Source organism: Phyllobates terribilis, unplaced genomic scaffold (genome assembly GCF_046119375.1).
Source record: "Phyllobates terribilis strain yellow unplaced genomic scaffold, ASM4611937v1 Scaffold_3__8_contigs__length_932513732, whole genome shotgun sequence".
Lineage (NCBI taxonomy): Eukaryota > Metazoa > Chordata > Amphibia > Anura > Dendrobatidae > Phyllobates > Phyllobates terribilis.
The window spans coordinates 782,223,958-782,243,615 of NW_027362763.1; the positions used below are offsets into that span (position 1 = coordinate 782,223,958).

At 46.1% G+C, this 19,658-nt stretch overlaps 1 protein-coding gene across 2 annotated transcripts in view; it reads right to left on the reverse strand.

Moving 5' to 3' along the window:
- The window catches only part of LOC141258338 (uncharacterized), a 199,965-nt gene that overhangs the window by 123,083 nt on the left and 57,224 nt on the right, over nt 1-19,658 (reverse strand). For both annotated transcript variants that reach the window (XM_073673345.1, XM_073673344.1), the window contains exons 2-3: nt 2,477-2,604; nt 754-840 (exon numbers count right to left, since the gene is read on the reverse strand). In XM_073673345.1, the coding sequence (XP_073529446.1) occupies nt 754-840; nt 2,477-2,497 (108 nt within the window). In that variant the 5' untranslated portion in view covers nt 2,498-2,604. The remainder of the gene's footprint in view (nt 1-753; nt 841-2,476; nt 2,605-19,658) is intronic.

Below are 19,658 nucleotides of genomic sequence, written 5' to 3' on the forward strand. Positions count from 1 at the left end.
CAGCACCCGCTCTTCATTGCTGTCTCCGGCTACAGCAGTGACAACACTTTGACATCACGTGACTGATGGAGCCAATCACTGGGCTCAGTGGTGATAGCAATGTAGACGGCATCAGACTGCTGACCGCAATGACTGATTCCAGCTATCACGTGGTGTAGATGTGACGTCATCTCTGCTGCCATATAAGCAAATACCGGAGGCAGAGCAGAGAGCCAGCACTGGAGTGGCAGTGGTTAAGTACAGCTCTATTTGTTATTTTTATGTACAAAAAGGCAATGGAATAAAATGGAAAATGCCTTTAATGTGTATGGCTGCACTGATTATGGGGAACACTCTGATGGCACTTATTTATGGAGCAGTATAATACATCCCTCTATGGGGCTACTTTGCATGTATAGTTGCTTATGAAGGACAGATTAATGGGAAGCACTTCGCCTGGCACAAATAATGGAGGCACTTTAGCTGTCATTATGATGGTGTGCCCTTCACTATTGTGCCTGAAGCACAATTTTAGGTCTTGTAGTTTAATATGAGTAATATGTTAGTAAATGTATATAGCTTCTTTATACTTACAATGGATTTGCCTACACTTGTTTGTGCCTCATATGAATGGAAATTCCTAAATTCTTAGTTACTAATATTACACATAAGGTAGCCACAATCAAAAAGTAACATGGCCTGAAGGATACAAACACAATGATCTACGGTATCGTAAGGAGATTACATTGTATATACTGAAGCAGAAACTTTTACCTTTATTTTCCTTGTAGTTATGTTTTCTTCTGATGACCCGCTCCCTTTTCTTCTGTGATTCTTCTGGGAGGGTAGAGCACCTACTCTCTTAAAAACATGATTGGTGTAAATATAAATTCACAGACTTCAATACAAAAAATATTTTGTAAGTCATCTCTTTAATAGTTAAAAGCCATTGTATATTGTAACCATGTCAGGCTGTTGGTGCCACATCCCATGCCAAGTGATTTTTACTGGACCCATGATCAAGACAGCCAACTGACACCGCATTCCTTTATATCCACTGCAGTTGTACCACTGGATTCCTTCTCCTACGGGCAATAGTAATTTCCACACTCTCTTTGGATTCCTAGATAGCCCAGTGATTCCATCCCTTCATATACTTGTATAAGTGCATATTCCTTTTTTTTACGTACAAGAAAGACATTCCACGCATCACCTTACCCGAAACGTTGCTGTACTTCACTCTGCGGTGTAATAACTTTCTTTTTGGATATGTGTCACGCAAGGTGTGGGAAAGACTTAGTGCAGCACAAAGGGAAGAGGGAAAGGAAGCCCAGACTCTAGGGAAAGGGGGGAGTGGAGACCTCCTGGCTGATAGAATATCACTCTGTCTCCCCTAACGTCCATATACTGGCTCTTCACCAATCGCCGCACGTGTTCCTTGCCCTGTCTTTCCCTGGTGTTTGACTCTGGCTAGGTAAGGAAGGGGATGAGCACTAGTCGATCCCCACTGGACACTAAAGACAACAAGGGAGGACAAACAAGGGAAAATTGCTTAGGTTTAGATGACTCCAGACAAATGAGTGCACATCCTTAAACACCAGAGAGGAAGAATTTCTGCTCTTGCTCAAGCCTTCACAAGGACTAATGAATATCGCCGGCACCTCCCTCTGACACACAGCAGGTATTTATACACTCAGGCCAGGGTGTTAATTAGCCAGAGGAAGGTAGCCACTGGGTCCTAGAGACAACCTCTAAGAAGGTGTCTGTAATGCCAAACGTAGAGATCACCTGCAACCAACTGCAGGGCGACTGTCTGTCACTTCTGACACACCCGTGACAATATGAGAGTTGAAAATTAAAAGCATTAAAAAAAAAAAAAACATTCCATTTTGTGCCTATTCTTGGTGTGCTGTTCCTTTATACAATATTAATTTTCTCACAACTGGTGTGCTGTCTCCACTGACATCGCTGCTCTGACTGTCCGCACTCACATCACTGCTCTGACTGTCCACAGTGACATCACTAGTCTTATACTTAGCTGCAGCTGTTTTCACCTTTTATTGGCACCGCTCCAGCCCTGCGGCGCCATCTTGTGACTGCAATTTCTGACTGACCGAGAGTCAGAAGAAATTGTAACAAGCTCTCAATGCAAGTATATTAGAGCCCCGTTCTGGCCTCATTCTGGCTCTCATATTGAAAAGTGACCTGTGGATCACCCAGGAAGCAATGGAGCAATCGGCAGGTCACAAACTACTGGAGACCGACGGGAGTGCTGATAGAAGGTGTAGAAAGCGTTAGGTAAGTATCAGACTAGGGTCAGATGCTTTGATTAGATGCACCACTCCAGCGCTGCAATAAAAAGAAACCCTGGAGTGGTGCTTTAAGTGTTTTGAGCTAAATGATAATAATTGAAAAGAATTATATGATTTTAGGAGGGTAAGCCAAACCAATAGCCAAAACATTTTAAGAAATCTGGATTATTACTTTAGCAACGTACCTGTTCAACGATGTCTTGCATGAAGCTAACTGATGTGGTTTGCTGGATCTACGCTTTAAATCAAATGTCTAATAACATTTTATGCTTCAACATTCATATTGCTTCTTTCTCTTCATGCCGATGCATCACTGGTCAAGACAAGAACAATTTATCTAAATATTGTCTCCTCTGTTCTATGTTACATTTATATATTACAGCTATTTTTGATTTTCATAAAACCCCTGTCCTCTAGGTGCAATTATTTAAAAAACAAACAAACTGAGCTTTACTCACCCACTTTGGGTCCATGACTGAGGCTCCACCACTGCTCCAGGTGTCAGTTAGTTGCTGTGTCATCAGTATGTATAAAAGTGATGGTGGTAGTAGTAACAATCATAGATGTAGTGCGAAGGGCAGTGATGGCAGTAGCCATTCTTGACAGCAGTAGTAATTTATGGTGGAGTTAGTTTATTGAAGGCGATTCGAAATGTATATCCTACTCGGGAGAAAGTGTGTATAATAGTGGAAACATTCTCTGATAAAGCCAGTTCCCTTTGCTTATTGCAAACATACATTCCCTCCAAACCAGGAATGTATATTTCAAACCACACTTTTCTGCAATGGAATGAAGTGTTTGTTACGAGCCTCCCCCATCTGCCTTCATTCATCTAATGCTGCGGCTCATGAAATACAATATCTTGCTAGACTGATAAGTTGGTCTAGTGACAGTTATCACACCCCATAAAGTACACAGCAGAACTACAAACCACACCGTCCTACTCACTGGAAGGTAATACTTTTCTTGTCACTTACTGTAAACCATAAGAAGTCAAATGGGGTAAATTACATGGTTATTAATCTTATGGTTGTTATCAAATATAATCCTTCATTTATGGTTTTTTTTTTAACTATTGACATTTTTTTCCCCAGTTTTCCTCACTAAATAGTAGTTCTAACAATGCTGAGTCTCCTTTCTTACAACATGTTCTGCTCTTTCTGTTAGATATTTACTAATAAATTGATAAGCGGAGTGTTAACAGTCGGGTGTGTCCATACACTCTGATACTGTCCAATCACTGCTGACGGTATCACACTGTGTAGTACACACCCCCTATGACAAGGTAAAATGGTAACACCCTATTGTCAATTTATTTATAATATTCAGAAAAACAGCAGCACATAGGGTTAAATTAAAAGATGCTCCCGAATTGCTATGTATTTAAAAAGGTAAGTATTTTCTAGAACTGGCATTTCAGGAGTGGTGACAAGTCCTCTTTATGTCAAGGAAAAAATGATAGTTAATGAGCTGAAATTCACTACAATGTTCCTAATAGTAAATGTTTGTATCTCAGTCATTAAAGTTGTAAATGAGAGCCTGGCTGCAGTGACGAGCGGTGACGTTATTAAGGTTACCGCAGGTCACAGCCGGCGGTTCTCACGGTAACCTCTATGTGAGCCACCAGCTGTGAACTGCAATAACCTTACTGATGTCACTGCTCATCACAGCAGCCGGATTCACCTGTTACTCTCAGTGTGTTCTGGCTGCTGTGGTGAACGGTAATGTTACTGATGTCATCACTCATCACAGCCTCCGGATGTAGCAGTCGGGATCATCGTGGGACGTCCATATTACAGATTACAGCGGACTTTTTGGATTATTTTTCTTTTATGGTATTAAATGGGTAAAAGAGGGTAATTGTCGGGGAGTGCTTTTTACAAATAAAGGACTTTTCTGTGTGTGCGTTTTTTCTTTTAACTTACGGGGTTTGTAATGAGGATGTCTCAGCTTGATGTCAGCGGACATTACAAAGCTAATATCAACCCCAAAACCAGAATTGCCATTTCTGGGGCAGCTGAGGACTGCTGTCATTAGTCTGGGAAGGGGCAAATATCCATGGCCCCTTACCAGCCTATTAATATCAGATGTCTACTTAGCCTTTGCTGGTTATTAAAAAAAAGGGGATCCCATGTCATCTTTTTAATAACCAGTAAAGGCTAAACAGACAGCTGCAGGCTGATATTAATAGTCTGGGAAGCTCCATGGATATTGGCCCCTTCCCAGAATAATTACACCAGCTCACAGCTGTCTGCTTTCCCTCAACTGGTTAATAAAAATAAGGGGGACCCCACACCATTTTTTTTCATTTATTAGCTAAATACAAGAACACAAAAATACACACATCTCACTGACATCTTCCTATCTATATATCTATTCTATCGATTCTGATGGTTCACGCTGTGAATTTACTGTACTTGGCTGAAGAAAGGTCGGGTTTTCTATGAGATGTGAGAGTAAAAATTGGACGGCACACGCATCGTCCGTGTGCATTGCGATTTTTTTTTTCTTGCACCCATTGATTTGCATTGGCGAATCTTGTTCGATGTACGCGGCCACTCGCAGCATGCTGTGATTTTTTTCTCAATCCGATCCTTGCTGAGAAAAAAAAAATCGCAGATGAACACAGAATCATTCAATAACATTATTTAGAGTGCAATCTGATTTTTTTATCGGACTGCACTAGTCGATTTATACGCAGATGAGAATGAGTCCTTAAAGGGAACTTCTCAGTTGGTTTTTGCTATGTTATCTAAGAGCAGCATTATGTAGGGGCAGAGATGCTTAGTGCAGGGATGTGTCACTTACTGGACTGCTTGGTCTAGTTCTGCTAGAATCCCTGTTTTCTCTGCTGTAGATGTAGCAGTGCTCAGAATGCTGAGCTGTGTATAACCCCTCCCACATCATTGATTGGCAGCTTCTTGTGTACACTGTACATAGTCATCAAGCTGCCAATCAGTAGTGGGGGCAGGGTTACACAGATTAGCTGGTCTGGCATGTATGTGAAACCAGACTAATAAATGATAAATCCATGTAATCAGGGTCGTGTGCCCTATATTATGCTGCTCTCAGATTAAATAGCAAAAACCTGCTGATAGAAAGGGGTTCCCTTGCAAGGGGTTTTCCTCTTTTCAGATAATGTTCAGCCCCGATTGCAGTTTGTTAAAACATAACAAACCTTGCTGTACTCAACTTCCCCTGGTCCGCCGGTTCTCACTGTCTGGGATTGGTTCCAGTGCTGATGTCATGTTGACAGCGCAGCAGCCAATCAGTGAGCTCAACGGTTCCGCCACATGTACACGGAACACCCCCTTCAGAGCTGCTGAACTCACTGATTGGCTCCTGCACTGTCAATGTGACGTCAGCACCGTATCCAATGCTACTGTATACACCAGGAGCAGCGACGGAGACTGGCCGGAGACCCTGGGGAAGCTAAGTACAGTGCAGTTTGTTACTGTATGTTGTAACAAACTGTATCCGGGGCAGAAATTGAGTGGAAGGAGACAACCCCTTTAATTCAATAAAACAAATATGAGATATAAGTAAAAACAGCTTTTGACAGCCAACGTCTTCCTTCAGCACACAATTATTATTAATGGTATTTCTGCCTTTGTAAAGTGGGAACAAGCAGAATTTTATTTTAAGTAGATTTTTAAAAAAATAAAAATTGTATTGTACTGGAAAACCCAATTATCATTTTACAAAGGCAAAATGGACAACAATGATAATTTGAACAATAGTATCCCAGGGTGACGTAGTGCAAGGCAGGAATGTCACCCAACGCTGTACTTTTTACTATGAACTTCCAGAGTTCCAGTTAACAGGGCAATAATTTGCAAGGAATCCTGTAATCACCGGCGGGCACGCTTCCTGAACTCATTCTCTTGCGTTTACAAAAAGTTCAAGTCTAAAAGTTACACAACAGCACACAAAAGTGAGCGAGCTTACTAAAGCATTTACTGCATTTTCCCCATCCTTGGTAAAAAGCCCTGAGAACAGTAAATACTGGGGTTACGTTCCCATAAATGGATGTGACACCTCTCATCTGTCGTTAGGGTACAGACTGAAATCATCTGAACACCACCCATCATATTTACTATAGAAGATGTCCCGACAGGACAACGTCTTTCTATTGTAAGCGGTGGAGAAGGGCAATTAGCTGTCCTACCTCGTAATTGCTGAATGTGTGTTCCACCTGAGCAACATTTTTGTGTTTTGCTATTATTTTCTATTTATGTATCACCTTAGGTAATGACAGCCATGGGATGCTCTTTAGTCTTGCTCTCTTTTTAGACAGGCACACTGAGCATGGAAAATTTATGTGTGTTCAGCCAAGGAGCCGTGCTAGTCAGGCCATGTGCTGAAGAGTGGTCCATATATAAAGAGAGGGACCATTTTTGCTCTAGTAGTGAGTGGTGTGACACGTAATGAGCAGACACTGCCTGGTGTATCTATCTGCAGGGACGCTAGTAGCATTGGCTCCTACGAGAGCCAAGAGGAAGAGGTCAGGTTCTCATACTGGTAGAACACAGGCTGTCTCTAACTGTAAGGATGACCAATCGGGGAAGTCACTCGGTGGAGTAACTTGGAACTTGTGAGCCCTGATGCCAAATGTACAACAGGGACCCTAACTCTCATGGGACGTTAAAATTATTGGTCTTCTTATATAGGCCAAAGGGACCTTTTTGACCTCATTGGCTTCAGTGTCCAGTTGTGACTACAACACCTCCACTCACTATAATTACACCCGTGAATTCACCCCTACGTACCATCTCTAGAGAAGAATGTCTGCACTTAGTCTGAGAACCATCCTATTAGTTAGAGCTGGGTCTGTTCTATTGCACCTAGCTGAGCTCCCTGAATATACTGTACATTTATAGATTTTTTTTAGAGGTGGTTTCAGGCACCTGTGATGTTATCATTTAACTCTAAACTTAAAGACGTATTCCCATCTCCAAGATCCTATCCCAATATGTAGTAGGTGTAATAATAATATTAGCAAATATCTCCAATTAGAAATGTAGTATAGTTCTTCTGATTAGCTCTGTCGCTTACCCCATGTGCAGAGCATAGCAGTAGCATGACCACTAACAGTTAACTAACTGTCACTATATGAGTGGTCAGTGCTCTGCACATGGGGTAAGTGACATGGCGATACAGAAGAACTATACTACATTTTTCGAATAGGAGGTATTTGCTAACATTATTATTATATTATTATTATTTTTATTCCAACTGCTACATATTGGGATAGGATTTCGGAGATGGAAATACCCCTTTAAGTTGCATTTGCACTGCTGATCACCACCTAACTCCCATGGGCATCCATCAGTGCCTGGCCATACCAGGCCGAACATCCCAACTGGTGTCACGAACCTCTTTATTATTTTTTATTTAACCCCCCAATTGACAAAGACTATCGCACGCCCCCGGTCGGGTCTGACGAGCACTTGGACCGCCGTGCACCAATACCATGACTGCAGCGGCTGGCCGGGGCGGCACATATACAGCTGTCCTAGACTTGCTAGCCTTCTCATCAGTGCAAGTAAGAGTATTGGAAATGTTACCGTTTTCCCAGGCTTCTGAAATATTTTATTTAGGTGTTCAGGGATTATACATAAATTGAAGTCCAAGTGCTTTATCCAACAGCAACAGGATTGTCATTTTTAATATAAAGTTTAGAAAGTTTAGAAAACAGGATTCTTAGTGCTAAGTGCTTATGTTGGTTTGGAGTAGAGACTGTGGCTTTGTAACTTTGCAGTGTATTTTCGTGCACTATACTTAAGAAGTCCTGTTTGTCCAAATGTGTTTAGATCTTTTAGTTAAAGGTTAACAGTTTTTTCAAAGTGAAATCTGGAACTCAAAGCCTCCATGTCTGATGTGTAAAGCTCGACCCAGACAGAGGATGATGAATGAAATAATATGGCCTAACATGAGCAATCTGTCAAGGCCTGTGGTTTCAGACTCTGCAACGTATCTGACGGCTCACATTAAAAGAGAATTCTTTTCTGGTCGCTCAGGCTTGCATTTGGAAAACTATGGGCATGGTTTTGAGCCAGGAGATTTAAGTAAAAGATTGGAATACTCTATGTTAATTCCTAGGGATGCTTTCACATTTGGTGGCCTCATCGGTGCTTACATTCAAACCCCCCCCCCCGCAAAACTGGACTCGGACGTATGTGCCAACGGGGCCATAGGCTATAATGGCAGCAGCAGAACGAACATGCGCACTGCCGTGCTTCATTTTCGAGCATGTACCTCTACTGGAGGCGGACGCAGTATACTACTATCTCTAAATCATATGTTCTAAGGGGGGATTAAAGCTGAGAAATAATCATAGACTAAATAACAGCATGCAATGGTATTCAGCTGCTTCTAAAGTCAAGAAATACTGTCATGGACTAAAAGGGGCATGGACTAGGATATGCAACTCAGTTCTGGTTTCATAGAAATGATGTTCTGCAATTTTCAAAATATACAAAGAAGAACTACTAAGGTAATAAGTGGAATGGTGGATCTTAGTTATGAGGAAATATTAAAGGGACTGTATCCTCAAAAAATGACCTATTCTTTAAATCAGGTTTGTGTGTTAAACATATTTTTTTTTTATATTTTGGCAATGTTTCTTTCCATATCACAATCTGTAATAATAAAAATAGAAATCTTGCAATTTTCACACTGGTTACTGGGGTTGTTTTAGACTCATACTTCCTGTTCTTTGCAGAACACTTTTTAACAAGTCTCATTATGATCACAGGCAGAATTGCAGTTATAGTAAACACCTCTGTATACAGTTGATAACACAGGATCTACCAATTTCAGAGGGTGATGTTACAGCTTGCCTCTTCCCTCTTTCCTCATAATGACTTTTGCACATGCTCATTAGATGCTTAAAGGGAACCTGTCAGGTCCCCCATGCCCGCCAACCCAGCAGCATTCACTTAGGTATGAGTAAATTCCCTGCCTAACCAGCCCTGTATAACGTTATTAAGTGAAAACAGCTATATCTTTCCATGTTATCACACCCCTGTGGGTGTGATAACATAATTTGCACTAGCGACGCCGCTCATGCAAATCTCGCACATGCGCGCTGCTCTTTCCGGCAGCTTTACTGCGTCTCTGAAGCCAGGTGTATGCTTCCCAGCATCAGAGGTGCACACTGCACATGACCGGAAGCTATCTTCTGAACTTCCGGACTTGCGCAGTGCACCTCTGAAGCCGAGTAGCATACACCTGGCTTCAGAGACGCAGTGTCGCTGCCAGAAAGAGCGGCGCACATGCGCGAGATTTGCATGAGCAGCGATGATGCTGCTCGTGCAAATTATATTATCACACCCACAGGGGCGTGATAACATGGAAAGAGGGCTGACTAGTCTGGGGCAACTAACGCCCCATTGACTAGTCAAAGCCCTCATTAGCATAGGAAATGGGGAAAATATAAATTATTTTTTATACCTCGTTTTCACTCAATAACATTATACAGGGCTGGTTATGCAGGGAATTTACTCATTCATAGGTGAATGCTGCTGAGTTGGAAGTCATGGGGGACCTGACAGGTTCCCTTTAAAATAAAAGATAGGGTCTGAGTCAGTGTATTGCTGCTAATGTACATGTGAATTTCCTGAAAGAACAGGGAGTATGAGTTTAGAATGTGTTTTTTAAAAACATTCTCTGGGTCAATAACAGGAAACAACATTATAAGATGTACTCTCCTACATGTTGGTTGAACTTAATGGACAGATGTCTTTTTTTCTATTGTACCATATATCGTATACAGTAACTATTCTGTAATCCCTAGAAATGATCTATTATCATCAGGGAAGTTGCTGCTTACTTTTCGATAGAATATTGACATTAAGCTCTTGGCAAAAATACTCGCTCAACTAAACTGGTTTTTAACTCACTAATATATAGACATCACACAGGATGTATCCTACACCGCTAAGCTAGTGACAACATCTGGAGAGTCACCACTTGGCACAACCAGCCGCTTCTCATGAGTTGCCCTGCTTTTTTCTCTACCTTGAGATCGCTAAAGCTTTTGATTCCCTATCATAGGAATATTCGTATTATACTTTTCAAAAATGAGATTTCAAGACTTTTTGCATTGGGTCTCACTCCTACAGTGGGGAAAATAAGTATTTGATACACTGCTGATTTTGCAAGTTTTCCCACCTACAAAGAATGGAAAGGTCTGTCATTTTTATCGTAGGTGCACTTCAACTGTGAGAAACAGAATCTAAAAATAAAAAAAACAGAAAATCACATTGTATGATTTTTACTTAATTAAATTGCATTTTATTGCATGAAATAAGTATTTGATCACCTACTAACCAGCAAGAATTCTGGCTCTCACAGACCTGTTAGTTTTGTCTTTAAGAAGCCCTCCTACTCTGCACTCATTACCTGTATTAATTGCACCTATTTGAACTTGTTACCTGTATAAAAGACACCTATCCACACACTCAATCATGCTCCAACCTCTCCACCATGGCCAAGACCAAAGAGCTGTCTAACGACACCAGGGAAAAAATTGTAGACCCACACAAGGCTGGGATGGGCTACAGGACAATAGGCAAGCAGTTTGGTGAGAAGGCAACAACTGTTAGCGCAATTATTAGAAAATGGAAGAAGCACAAGATGACTGTCAATCTTCCTCGGTTTGGGGCTCCATGCAAGATCTCGTGGGGTTAGGATGATTCTGAAAAAGGTCAGGAATCAGCACAGAACTAGTCGGGAGGACCTGGTCAATAATTTGAAGGGAGCTGGGACCACAGTCTCAAACATTACAGCTAGTAACACACTATGCAGTTATGGATTAAAATCCTGCAGGGCACGCAAAGTCCCCCAGCTCACTCCAGCACATGTCAAGGCCCATTTGAAGTTTGCCAATGACCGTCTGGATGATCCAGAGGAAGCATGGGAGAATTTCATGTGGTCAGTTAAGACCACTCGCTGAGTTTGGAGGAAGAAGAAGGATGAGTACAACTCAAAGAACACCTTTCCAACCGTGACACATGGTGGAGGAAACATAATTTGGGGGTGCTTTTCTGCTAAGGGGACAGGACGAATGCACCGTATTGAAGGAAGGATGGATTTGGTCATGTATTGGGAGATTTTGGCCAATAACCTCCTTCCATCAGTAAGAACATTGAAGATGGGTCATGGCTGGGTCTTCCAACATGACAATGACCTGAAACACACAGCCAGGGCAAATAAGGAGAAGCATTTCAAGGTCCTCGAGTGGCCTAGCCAGGCTCCAAACCTGAACTCAATAGAACATTTTTGGAGGGAGCTGAAAGTCAATGTTGCCCAGAAACAGCCCCGAAACCTGCTAGATCTGGAGATGATCTGTATGGAGAAATGAGCTAAAATCCCTGCTGCAGTGTGTGCAAACTTGGTCAAGAACTACAGGAAACGTCTGACTTCTGTAATTGCAAACAAAGGTTTCTGTACCAGATATTAAGTTCTGTTTTTCTATTGTATCAAATACTTATTTATGCAATAAAAATGCTAATTAATTATGTAAAAATCATACAATGTAATTTTCTGGATTTTTTTTAAGATTCTCTCTCTCACAGGTGAAGTGTACCTACAATAAAAATTACAGACCTCTCCATTCTTTGTAGGTGGGAAAACTTGCAAAATCATCAGTGTATCAAATACTTATTTTCCCCACTGTATATACTAATCATACAGCACGAAGCCACTTGAAGTCACCATCAGGGCCTGTTCGGAAATCAAGGATATTGAGGTTTCTGATTTGCCTCATAAATTACACCTATTTGCTAATGACATTTTAATAGCTCGTACACAACTCCTATCTACTCTTCCTAACCACTTCTCTATCTTACCAGCTTTTGCTTATATCTCTGTCCTGACTATTAAAGGGAATATGTCAACAAGGGACGACCACAGTAAACCATTTATATATGAATGTAGGTTAGTGAATGATAAACGCATTGGCACCTTTATATTTGCTATCCGGAGAAATACACAATTTTTGCAATATGCAAATGAGACGTTAAGTGCTTTGTCCCTCCTAGAGAACTTAACAAAACTCTACCACCTGATATGATTTCCATCCTTAGCGCCTCTCTCTCTATCAGTAACAGCTCAATATGGTTTGGACATCAGGTGCTGGCCTGGAAATCTAGCGTAAATCCCCTGGCTTCACTGTTCTACTATGCATGTGTGACACCCCAGGAGTCTGGTTGCCACAGTAATAGAGATATTATGTCTGAGAGCAAGTGGGAGGTTTCTCTGGTCAGGAGCCCTAAGCATGCAACACGGCCCACCCAGACCTGGGAGGGGAGGAATCTGCCCTTATAAACTGGGTCTGGGGCGGGATTAGGTTAGACAGAGACAGAGCCTGCAGAACAAGCAGAGGAGTCAGAGCCTGGAGAGGGAAAGTGAGAACAGGAGCTCTGTAGGAGCAGCAGCTGAAGGCCAGGGGCTGTGAGCAGAGATATAGCTCGCCCTGGCTGAAGTTACTAAAACCGGACACAGGAGTCCGAGGCTGTGGGGACTGATATATACCCAGCAGCAGAAACCAACCGGCAGGGGATTCCAGGTCCTCTGGCCATAGAAGCCCGGAGGCTCAGTCACAAAGAAGGGACCAGCGCCGCCATCCAGGAGCGGAGGCTAACAGAAGGCCCCAAGTCACCAGCCATACGGGTGAGCACCACACGGTATACTCAGGGACGTGGGCTACTTGTAACCGCTGACAGCAAGGTAGCCAGGAAGAGTGCAGATAAACGGGGAGGCCTACAACTCCACCTGGCCAGGGAAACTCCTGCTTGCTCGCAGACTGACCAGGCCCCTTATACTAGCCAGTACTCCCGGGAGGGTCTGCCTTGTACCATCAGTAAAGACCCTGAACTGCACCTCACGTCTCTGTGATTCCTTGCCGCACCAGCACCATTAGCACTGGGACCCTCACACCATCACTCCCATCATCTCTCACATTAGCTGCCCTGAGGCAATACTTCTCCCGTGGGGAGTTATCCCATACTCGGCTGCGCAAACAACATCAGCCTCAGCGGTCGGCAGCGCAGCGGCGGTCCCCACTGACCGCAATCCACGGGTGGCGTAATCGGACATTTGCTATACATTAAGACTGCCACTGGTTTGACCACCCTGGGCACGGACCGGGTCACCGCCACACGGAGACTACAACCCCCAGCATTCTACAACAGGCCCGGGTTCCCCTGCACAACACAGGCCCAGGGGGCGCGTCAACTTTGGCGTAGTCGGCAGGATTTCGTGCCCGCAACCACCGGGTACTGCGTGCCTGAAAAAGAGACTTTTATACTTACCTGTGGTGAAGTTTCCCGCCGTCCGGAGCCGATTCCCGCCATCAGACGCCATCTTGGACCGTTTCTCGCCGTCTTCTGCCTTCTTCCCGCCATCCGCAGCTGCTTCCCGCCTTCGGACGCCATCTTCGGGACGCCGCACGGGAAGAAGAGGGGCGTGGACGCCGAAAGCGCGCGAGATCCGAAGCTCCGCCCCACGCTCTGACGCTGCGCAAGGTCCTGGAAGGGAGGAAGAGCGACGCTGACGTCATCGGAGCGCGACGCCAGGTCCTCAACCCCGACGATCGACTGCGGAGCCGCGGCCTACGGAAGAAGAGCATCGCAAGGTAGGCCACGGTCCACTAGGGGGGAGGAGGATGCCGGATACCGAGGGGAGCTCCACTGCCACAGCCACCGCCAGCGCAACCGCTGCAGCAGTCATGCCATTCACCATGCCCTATATCCCGGGGGCAACCTGGCTACCCCAGTACTCAGGGGAGTCACATACTCTAAATGACTTTAGAGAAAGACTGGATAGCCTCTTCCAGGTGTACCCCCTCACAGAAGAGCAAAAAGTGAGCATCCTGGTGGCCCAATTAATCGGGGCAGCCCAAAGGGAGGTAAAGTCCTGGCCACCTGGGAGGAAGAGGACTGTCAGAGAAATACTAGCCCGGCTGAAAGACACATTTGATACCCGCACCTCAGCCGAAATAAAGCTCAGATTTTACGGGTGTAAACAGCGGGCACATGAGAGTATAAGAGACTATGCTCTAAACCTACAAGAGGCCCTGAGAGCCATTAAGCAGGCAGACCCTGACAGCGTGGGAAATGAAGATAAGCTGTTGACTGAACAATTTATTGAGGGTCTACTGTGCAATGCCCACCGAACCCAGTTGCGGGCAATGGCCTTACAGGACCCTGACCTGGACTTTGCACAGTTCAAGGACAGAGCCATCCGGGTGCTCCGCGAACCGGCACCAGGTGGCGCTGTGACCCACAGGCGCCCTGCTATCACTTACCACCAGGAGACGGCGCCCTTGTCTGCAGGGCCTGTGGGAGCTGATGCACAGGCTTTAAACAGTGACCCGGCTACAGACCTGCACCATCAGGTTCACAAGAGCTGACTAAGAGCGTTGCCGAGCTAACCAGAACTGTGCAGTCTTTACAGGTCTCTTCTCCAGGAAAGATCCAGCTGGCATCCGGACCGGAGGACGTCCCGTGGCGCCGACTGAGGAGGACCCCACCGGCCAGAGGAAGACCCAGCGACAGATACAATGAGGACGGACGACCCATCTGCAGCCGCTGCAATCAACCCGGACATGTGGCAAGGTACTGTCATTTAAACGGGCACAACCTGGGGTAGAGGGCCAACCCCCAGGCATAAGACCATCAGGCCCATCAAACTGGCGTGATAAATACGTAGGGGGACGTCCAATCTTGCCTGTGGTACTGGATGGCATTCCTATGAGTGCCCTACTAGACACTGGGTCACAGGTGACCACCATCCCGTACGTGCTCTTTAAACAGTACTGGAATGACTCGGACATAACCCGCTACCCAGATGACGACCTGAGTATCATCGCCAGCAATGGTCAGCCCGTGCCGCAGGTGGGATTCAAAGAGGTGACCATTAAGATCGGTAAAGTCGAACTGGCGGCACAAGGACTGATTATAGTGGACATAGACCGTCATGAGAGTCACCCTAGAATAACCTTGGGAACTAATGTGATTGAAAATTGTCTTGCAGAGGTGATTCTCATTTTACAGCAGGTTGCCAAGAACGCCAGTTCCGGCCAGCAGCGTGTGCTCCAAAAAGAGATCCGGGCACTGATGAAGCGGCAACAGGTGGAACTATCTGGTGGTGAGATAGGTAGCTTGAAAATGTGTGACCCGTTCCCTATTGCCATGCCCCCAAAAAGTGAGATGATGATTTGGTGCCGGGCAGCTATTGGTCTAAGAGGTAGAGACTACCAAGCAATGGTAGAACCCGTCTACTCAGACAGTAGGCCCACCATTTTGACAGCACGGGGGGTGGTCGATGTACGCCATGGGAGGGTGCCCGTTCGCATCATAAATATCGGGGAGAGAGAAGTACACCTGCCCCAGTATGCCACGCTAGCCAAATTGTTCACCATCAACCAGAACTCTGTACAGGCCGTGGAACCCTTGCCTCCATCTCAACCAGAGGAAGGTAACGGCTCTAAGAAACCAATGGAGGACTGGTGTCAGCAACTGCATTTGGGTACTGACTCCACTCCCTCACACCAGAAACAGGGAGTCTATCGGGTGGTTCGAGAGTACGAGAGAGTGTTTAGTAAACACCCGCTAGACTTCGGGCGAGTAAAGGGGGTAGAACACCACATCCCCACGGGAGACCATCCTCCCATAAAGGAGAGATACCGACCCGTACCCCCGGCACACTACCAACACGCCAAGGGGATGCTTAGAGACATGAAGGAGGCTGGGGTAATCAGGGACAGCTGTAGCCCCTGGGCAGCTCCACTAGTCTCAGTGAAAAAGAAAGACAACACCATGAGAATGTGTGTAGTCTACAGGAAGGTCAACCGTATCACACACAAAGATGCGTACCCGTTACCAAGGATAGAAGAGTACTTAGCTGCATTAAAATCTGCTAACTTCTTCTCTACTTTGGATCTCACTAGTGGGTACTGGCAGGTTCCTGTAGCAGAGGCGGACCGGGAGAAGACCGCATTCACCACCCCGATGGGTCTCAGCGAATTTAACTGTATGCCGTTCGGGCTCTGCAACGCACCAGGAACCTTCCAACGGTTGATGGAATGCTGTCTGGGACACCGGAACTTCGAGACGGTCCTGTTATACCTGGACGATGTCATCGTCTATTCCAAGACCTACGAGGACCACCTGAAACACCTGGCAGAAGTGTTCGAAGCTCTGGCAAACTACGGCCTAAAGGTGAAACCCTCCAAGTGTCACCTCCTGAAACCAAAGGTGCAGTACCTAGGACACGTGGTGAGTGCTGACGGAGTGGCTCCCGACCCTGATAAGATCACCGTGATTAAGGACTGGCCAAGACCCTCCAGCATAAAGGAAGTGCGGCAGTTCCTCGGGTTGGTAGGCTACTACCGAAGATTCATTCCCGGTTTCACCAAAATGGCAGCCCCTATGCAGGACCTCCTGATAGGTCAATCTCGGAAAGCCAAAAACCAGAAGCCGCCCTTTAGGTGGGAAAAGCTGGAAGAGGAGTCCTTCTGCCAGCTGAAGATGGCCCTCACGGGGGATAAAATCCTGGCATATCCAGACTACAGCCAGCCCTTTATCCTCCACACGGACGCAAGCAACATCAGGCTAGGAGCCGTACTGTCCCAGATCCAGCAAGGGAAAGAACGGGTAATCGCTTACGCCAGCCGAAAGCTACGGCCCACGGAGAGGAACCCTGAGAATTATAGCTCATTCAAGCTGGAGTTCCTGGCAGTAGTGTGGGCAGTGACCGAACGTTTCAAGCATTACCTTGCCTCCTCCAAATTCACCGTGTACACGGATAACAACCCGTTGACACACCTGGACACTGCAAGGCTCGGTGCCCTGGAACAGAGATGGATGGCCCGCCTGTCCAACTTTGAATTCACCATCAAATACCGTACAGGAAGCTCAAATGCCAACGCGGATGCCCTGTCTAGAATGCCGAACTTACCAGACGTAGGGGAAGATCCAGAAGATCTGGAAGAAGTTGAGCTCCCTGCGTTCCACCGTCATGGGATTACCCTGTATTCCCACCGTGTGAAGGACAGGCGCTCCGTGACGTTCAATCCCTTGCCCCACTACAACTGGGCGGAGACGCAAGACAGTGATCCCGCAGTCCATTTGGTGAAGGAAATGCTGACCCAGGCCGATGCCCGTCTTGACCCAGATGCTCCGGAGGAGACCAAGCAACTGTGGAAGGAGAAAAGTAAGCTGTTCCTCTACAGGGAGAAGCTGTGCCGGAGAATGGTTAACTCTCGAACACATGAGTTGACCTGGCAGGTAGTGGTCCCAAGACGAGACGCGGCTATGGTTCTGGAGGCATACCACAACGGAGCAGGGCATTTCGGATGGAAGAAGCTGGAGTTCTTGTTGCGTGAACGGTTCTACTGGATAGGCATGAGAGGAGCCATCGAGAGGTGGTGCAGAGACTGTGGCCCGTGCCACCTGAGAAGAAAAGACCGAGCCAGCCAGAAGACTCCCCTGCAGCCCATCATCACCAGACAGCCACTGGAACTGGTAGCCCTGGACCATGTGAAACTGGCTCCAAGCAGATCTGGGTATGTCTACGCCCTCACAATCGTAGATCATTACTCCCGGTTCCTGGTGGTGGTCCCGGTCAAGGACTTAACGGCTCAAACAGCAGCTAGAGCCTTCCAGCAGCACTTCTGCCATCCACACGGGTACCCGGACCAAGTGTTGACAGACCAAGGACCAGCCTTCGAAGCGGAGGTCTTCCAGGAGTTCTGCAACCTGTATGGCTGCAAGAAGATAAGAACAACGCCCTATCACCCTCAAACCAATGGACTCTGCGAGAAGATGAACCAGGTGGTGATAGATCTGCTAAAAACATTGCCCCTGGAAGAACGCAGTCTGTGGCCTGAGAAACTGCCCGATCTGGTGGACCTGTATAACCACATCCCTGTAGGTTCCACCAACTGTACCCCGGCTTACCTAATGAGAGCAAGACCTGGTAAGCTGCCTATTGACCTGGATATGGGAGTCCTGACGCCTGAGGACACCTCGCCAGAGGCAGACTGGGTTACAGAACGGCAGCAGCAGTATCGGAAAGTACAGGAGAGCGTCGAGCGAAGTCTGTCTCAAGCTAGAGAAAGGCAAGAGAAGGCTTATAACCAGTATGCTCCCGCTGTTCCCCTGGTACCTGAAGAGCAGATCTTGAAGAGGAAGAGGCGGCTCCACAAGTTGGACGACCAGTGGGAGAAGGACCCATACACCGAACTTCCATCAAGCCATGAGAACCCAAAAATCTGCGTAATCAGTAAGGATGGAGGAGAAACCACAGCCATTGTCTCCAGAGACCACCTGAAGAAGTGTCCCGAGCAGCTGCAAAGCCCTGAAGAAGATCAAGGAAACCCTCAACCCGCAGAGGAAAGGGAAGAAATGATCAGTACCGTATTCGGAGACTTCCCCCGGTCTTGGACACAAGTAAACGGCGCTGTCGTGGTACCCGTCCTCACCTTTCTCCAGCCAGCCCCGCAAGTGCCTACAGAGGAACCGGTAGAGCTGGAAGAGCAGCCGGCCCAAGAGGCAGAAGAGTCCACACCTGCAGTACAGGAGAATCAACCCTCTGCTAGTAGTGAGCCTGCCGTGCCCCTAGTGAGCCAAAGAGTGCGCAGAAAGCTGCCCAGCTTACCCATAACACCTCCTACACCCTGTAGTGCAGGACCAGTTAGTGAGCTCCGTAGGTCCACTAGAGTCACTAGAGGTCAGATGCCCGCTCGCTGGAGAATCTAAAACTAATGCACTGTGAATTTATCTGTTAACTGTTTATGGTTTATGTTTGTTGCCTGTTATTAATTATGTTTCTCAGTTACCCTGCAGATTTTTATGGACTAACAGGTTATGGACGCAGGATAACCGGAACAGTTTTGTAGATAGTTGCACCTTGGTGCCTCTTGCGAAGACGGCCGCGGAAGAGAAAACCTGTCTGGCGTGGCCTCCTTGTGGCCCAAAGTAGTTAGTCTACCCTTGCAGCCACGCCCAAGGCCAACGCAAGGGGTTTGCTTTGGACAGGTCCCCTACTTCGCTTAAAGTTTCACCTTGGGTGACATGGACACCCTCTTGTTTCAAAAACTTCACCTTGGGTGATATGGACAGCCGGTTGCGGACACGCCGTGACCTTTAAAGAACTACAGCTTCTTGTAAATATGTTATCGTATTATTGTTATACCCTGTTATTATGTTTTAAAAATGTGTTTAGTCCCGGAGTACTAAAATTTACTAGGGGGGAATGTGACACCCCAGGGGTCTGGTTGCCACAGTAATAGAGATATTATGTCTGAGAGCAAGTGGGAGGTTTCTCTGGTCAGAAGCACTAAGCATGCAACACTGC